The sequence below is a fragment of the Leiobunum rupestre genome, chromosome 8, assembly GCF_980474605.1.
Source record: "Leiobunum rupestre chromosome 8, qqLeiRupe1.1.hap1, whole genome shotgun sequence".
In the NCBI taxonomy this organism is placed as follows: domain Eukaryota; kingdom Metazoa; phylum Arthropoda; class Arachnida; order Opiliones; family Sclerosomatidae; genus Leiobunum; species Leiobunum rupestre.
The window spans coordinates 1245424-1251139 of NC_143391.1; the positions used below are offsets into that span (position 1 = coordinate 1245424).

The 5716-nt window shown below is 44.9% G+C and overlaps 1 protein-coding gene across 1 annotated transcript; it reads right to left on the reverse strand.

Annotated features, from left to right (window-relative positions):
• Positions 1-405: 405 nt before the first annotated feature.
• Positions 406-2273, reverse strand: LOC149931641 (uncharacterized). Its single transcript, XM_090156515.1, has 2 exons — positions 1541-2273; positions 406-1415 (listed from the first exon to the last, which is right to left on the reverse strand). Exons 1-2 carry the CDS (start codon positions 2271-2273, stop codon positions 406-408), a joined length of 1743 nt encoding a protein of 580 aa, XP_090012641.1.
• Positions 2274-5716: the final 3443 nt, after the last annotated feature.

Here is a 5716-nt window from a genome sequence, read left to right on the forward strand (position 1 = left end):
GCTTGTACTCCAAGAGAAACCGATGTTGGCAACAAAACGGAGGGCTTTACGTTCGATGGTTTCAATGGTATGCATGCCGCTGGCGGTGTTGGGGGACCAGACTGGGGAAAAATACTCCAGAATGGTGGGGAAATACGTTTTCATAGCAAGGTTTTTGTATGGAAGGAGCAATGTGAGAGGTGTCGGCGCACAAAACCTAGGGCACGGGCGGCTTTGGAAGTGCCGGTCGAGATATGGGGATTCCAATCAAGGGTACAGGATAGCGTTTTCCCGAGGTATTTTTGGAAGGTGACGGACTTAAGTTAGACATCCCCCAAGGTGTAGTGGGGAGAGTGATCTGGCTTCCCTGAGCGGTGAAGGGAGAGGACTGAGCATTTGGAGGCATTTAGATGTAGCCTGTTAGAGTCACTTCAAGACAGAATACGATTGAGATCCTCTTGTAGGGTAATAACATCGGAGAGGGCGAAAATAGTTCTTGAGAGCGCAACATCGTCGGCGAAGATATACAGTCGGGAGATAACATGGCCCCCAATATCGTTTATGAAGATGACGAATAAAAGGGGGCTCAAGGACCGAGCCCTGTGGAACACCAGAGGCCGCAGGAAGCCAGTCGGACGCAGCCCCTGGAATTACAACACGGAAACGTCGGTTTTGAAGGTAGGCAGCCAGCCAAAGCAAGGTCTGGCCCCTTATGTCATAGGAGTGGAGCTTGGCTTTTAAGAGTTCGTGAGAGACAGAGTCAAATGCTTTACGGAAATCGAGGAAGATAATGTCAACACGTCCAGTGCGTTCCAGCCCGTCGAACCATTTTTCAACGTAGCAAAGTAGTTGGGCTTCCTTACTAAAACCGCTGCGAAAACCATGTTGGTAAGGCTGCAGAAAATCATGGGCTTGAAGGTGGGAGGTTTTGTCCGAAGACACTATATGTTCATCAGCCTTGAGCACCAGGGAAAGTAGTGCAATCGGGCGGTATTCAGACGGATTTGATTGGTCACCGCCCTTTGGAACGGGAGTCACATTAGCTGTACTCCAATCAGCCGCAATACTCCCAGAATCGTAAGAGAGTTGGAAAAGCTGCGTTAGGGGAGCAGCCAGGGCCACGGCACAGTTCTTCAAGACAGCAGCGGGAATTCCGTCAGGGCCTGCAGCCTTAAAAGACCTGCCTCTCTGCAGCAGACGTTGTACGCCTTGCTCCATGAAGATGATCGGAGGCATTACAGGACATCGGGGCGGCAGAAGGGAGACCGTTTCAAATGTGTGAACAGGGAAAGTGCGTTGAAAGGTTTCGGCCGGTAGTTTGGCATTAGACTCTGCGCAGCTGATAGCACCCTCCGGGCCATTAAGATCAGGGATACCAGAGTGCTTGGCTTTTTTGGAAACAAGCTGGTAAAACTGTCGCCTGTTGTTAGTGAGATCTGAAGAACGAATTTGACAATAAAGCGGTGATGGGAGAATTTCTGCTGGTTACAAGCGGAAGGGTATTTTCGAGCCCTATTATAGCGACGCTTCGTAATGCGAATGAGTCGGCGGAGAGACTGACCTACCCACGGCAGGTCAGGGTAGTCGGCCTTGTTGAAGTTGGGAATGCTACGTGGTGGCTTGCGGGGAGGTGCGCTCACTTTCTGGACATTAAACAAAAGGGAGTCGTGATCCGCGATACCGGGGAGATGGTCGACCCGGTCGATGAGATCGAGATCCGATACCAGTACCAGGTCTAGTAGGTAACCTCCAGAATCATTGTCTCTGGTGGGCTCCTTAACACTCTGTGAGAGATTAGCTGCGAGGGTGGTGTGAATGAAGCTAGTAGCTTCAGAGGAAGAGCCCCAGAGGGTGCTCCAGTTGATTGATGGGTAGTTAAAATTGAAGATAACAAGGAGGTCTGAGGAGGTGGTAGCCAACCGAGTAATCAGGTCGTTGAGGCGCTTTGTGTATGAAGGTTTAGCAGATGGTGGGCGATAAACGCAGCAAATGCAGAGACACGACGGGCCAATGTTAATTCTCGCGGCCACAGCTTCCAATGTAGTCTTGAGATCAAGGGGATAGGATTTGTAGGCTGTGCCGATGGCCAAGCAGACAAAGCCACCATGTAAGTTCCTGTCGTTCCGGTAAACCGTAAAGGAAGGACCAAACATTACAAAGGATGAGGTGGAGTCATCCACCTTGGTCTCAGTAGCTGCAACGATGAAGGGTTGGTGGGCGTCAATATAGGCTCTTAGACCGTAGAATTTGTTACATATGTAATTCAAGTTAATATAGATTGATTGGTTCCTCATGTCGCGTCAACAACTGGGCGTTGGCGCCTCATGAGGATTGTCAGCGTGCTGTAGGGTGATAGGAGGACGAAATGGGCCTATCGTTATGCCCTTGGTTCAATTTTCTGGTATGTAGGCAAGTTTATCTTCCTGGGCAGAAAGAGTTATTTTGAAGGGGGCGTGACTCGGCCGCCCAAAGCCCGGCACCAACTGAACGGCGAGTGGGTGAAGATCGAGTTGATGCAGGTAGGTTTCAACCCGGGTGACTGTGGGGTCGATCTGTGCGTGAGACACAAGGAGACTCCTTTGGAGACAAGGTGAGCGTGATTTTGCCTTCAGAGAGCTGGCTCCTGCTTAGTCGGTGAACGTTCACTCCGGGAGATGACTATACCCTCGGACCAGTTAATATTGTCAAGTGCAGCTTGGACGTCCAGTGCTACGACGCCCAAAAAGCCCGTTATGAAGCCTTGCTTGCGAAGAGCTAAGAGCCGAAGTCTATAGGGCGTGATACCGAGTCCTGTGATGTAGGTCTCGAGAACCTTGTAGGTGAGCCTTTCGTGAAGCCGAGAAATGTAGATGACCGTCAAGGCGGGCGCAGCCTGGAGGCAAGTGGTAGAAGACGAAGAGGCAACGCCAGTGACCTGGTGCTGTTGTGGTTTAGCGGGAAGCCTCTTATGTGGTTTTTTCTGACAACATGGGTCCAAGGAGTTGGGTCACGGGAAGCTGAGTTTAGGGGGCCATGAGATAGTGGCAGGGAGTTGCGTCCAGGATTGGGTTTTCCATCGTTCAGGGTGTCTGGCATCGTGCGGCACCTTTTTAGAGTTGGATTGTAGATTATCCGCGGCTGGAGAAGCGGCGGATAATCTACAATCCATGAGGCTTTTATTTTCAGTCTCGAGCGCTTGAATACGGCTTAGGGCAGCCGTGAGTTTCTTCTCAAAGGTGGCCAATTTCGTTTTGAGGGCGGATGAGAAATCTAGACAGTCCTTGCAAGCCCACAGGAAATATAAGTTGGTTTTGTGCTGAAGGCCGCAACAAGCTAGATGAAACCTACGACGGCAGTGGGCGCAAGCTAGCATCCGGCTGGCTGTTTCGTTGGCTCTTCCGAGCTGACAATCAAAAAAGCAGTGAGAAATATCCTTGGGGGGAGGTAAGGGATGCTTGACTCCACCTTTGAAAATATTCTTACCGCCGTCTTGGGAAGCAGAATCTTGAGAAGCGGGAAGGGTGGCGCCATCTGGCAAGCACGAGGCTGGAGACATGAGCGAGGCGGGGGGGGGGAGAAAACCGACAAAGGGTGAATTGTGAAGTTCAGGAACGTCACAACGTATTTAAAAGTTAAATGTACATACACGCGAATCAAAATGCAGATATTTTAAGACACTTATAATCAGTATGTAATAAAAAAATAGATGTCCATAAAGTTAAGTATCGCGAATAAAGAAGTTCCAAGCCTTGAACATATACGAGGCGTGGAAGCCAACGGTGAGTATAAATCGAGATGCAGTAGAACGCCGTACGTGTACAAAAGCAAAAGGCAAAACTTATTGTGGACCGATTAAAATTGACACATTAAAAAAAGGAAAATAAGAACAAATTAGCGTGTAAAACAATTAATTATAACAGAATTGATACGATAGAATCGCGTCGTACACAATATTAATCTTAAAAAAGTAAAACGAACACACAACGGTAGGGAATCACGCCTAGCCGCTAGGTTTAGTTTGCGAGACAACAGCCGCTCGTCGCTGGTTCCGCGAAATACAGAATCAAACAGATGGCTAGAAAAATAGCAGAACACTTGCCAGGAGTTCAGATAGCCGTAATTAATGACTAATACAACCGTGCGAAGAACAAAAAACACAAAAAGCAAGCCGAGTGCTTCAAATACCGAAAACAGCAGACATGCGAAAACAAAAACGCGAAATACCCGAGTAAAAGTACCAAAATCGCGGACCGAAACAAAGGCTTTACTGCATGGTTTTATTAAGGTTCTCCGTTCTAGCATATCGAAAGAAATGGTCTAATTCAAATTTCCCACCATCCGCCAATCACCCACCAATTATAATCCTATTCTAGCATATCAAAGGCAATTGTCTAATTTAAACTTCCCGCCACCAATTATAATCATATATTGTCTAATTCAAACTTCTCGCCACCCACCAATCACCCGCCAATTATAATCCTATTTTAGCATTTCGAAAGAAATTGTCTAAATCAATTCCCGCCAATCACCCGCCAATTATAATCCTATTCTAGCATATCGAAAGAAATTGTCTAATTCAAACTTCCCGCTAAACTAATCCTAATACATTTTTTATTCTTTTTCTTTTAATTATTTTTATTTATTTCAATCTTCCCACCAGAAAGACTATATAACGATTCGCGAAGCGTTATTTCAGACTTCCCACCAAAATTTCAAACTTCCCTCCAAAGCTCGTCTTGTAACTCCATCTACCGGGTCGTCGCTTTCCACAAACAAACAAACTAACAACAAACACTTAACGACATTCCGTCCATAGCATAAGTCTCACTTCGAATATATATTCGATGTGAAACTAAAAAGGAACGTAATCAACATAGCAACTAGCAAAATGTGGAAAATTTACGTGAAAAATCAGTTAAAACATTTATTTATTTATTAATAAGAGAAATGCGGCTACTAAAAACTTTTACATCGCTTAATGTTTGTGGATTTATAAAGCTATTAACTTATTGGGCTTTGCAAGTCAGGTATTTCAAATTTTTCCCGCCAAGTTTCTTGTCTTCGCCCTCAAGCTTTAAAAACACTGTATACATGTGAGCTGTATTTAATTGTTTATTTTTTACAAATCCCTAATTTCTTTAATGTAAGCTATATTTTTATATTTTTCCATAAATACGTATGTTTCTCCCAGGCCAAAACGTTCTAACGGCTATAAATGCGTTGTTGAAATTTTGAGTTCGGAAATTCAACATTCAGCAAAATAGTCAAAACGTTCCGACAGAACCGTTCTGACGGCTATAAATGTGTTGTTGGAATTTTGAGTTCAGAAATTCAGCATTCAGCAAAATATTCAAAAAGTTCAGACAGTTCAGAAATTCAGCAAAATAGTTTAAAAGTTCAGACAGTTCAGAAATTCAGCATTCAGCAAAATAGTCAAAAAGTTCAGACAGGTCAGAAATTCAGCATTCAGCAAAATAGTCAAAAAGTTCAGACAGTTCAGAAATTCAGCATTCAGCAAAATAGTTTAAAAGTTCAGACAGTTCAGAAATTCAGCATTCAGCAAAATAGTCAAAAAGTTCAGACAGGTCAGAAATTCAGCATTCAGCAAAATAGTCAAAAAGTCAGACAGTTCAAAAATTCACCATTTAGCAAAATAGTCAAACATTTCATAGTTCAGAAATTCAGCATTCAGCAAAATAGTCAAAAAGTTCAGACAGAACCGTTCTGACGGCTGTAAATGCAATTTTGAAATTTTGAG

Bases quoted from the DNA above. Each gene is read 5' to 3' on its own strand.
- LOC149931641 (XM_090156515.1), bottom strand. From the start codon at position 2,273: ATGAGGAACCAATCAATCTATATTAACTTGAATTACATATGTAACAAA. The intron at 1,416-1,540 runs GTCAGTCTCTCC...TTCGTTCTTCAG, and splicing joins CCCTGACCTGCCGTGGGTAG to ATCTCACTAACAACAGGCGA.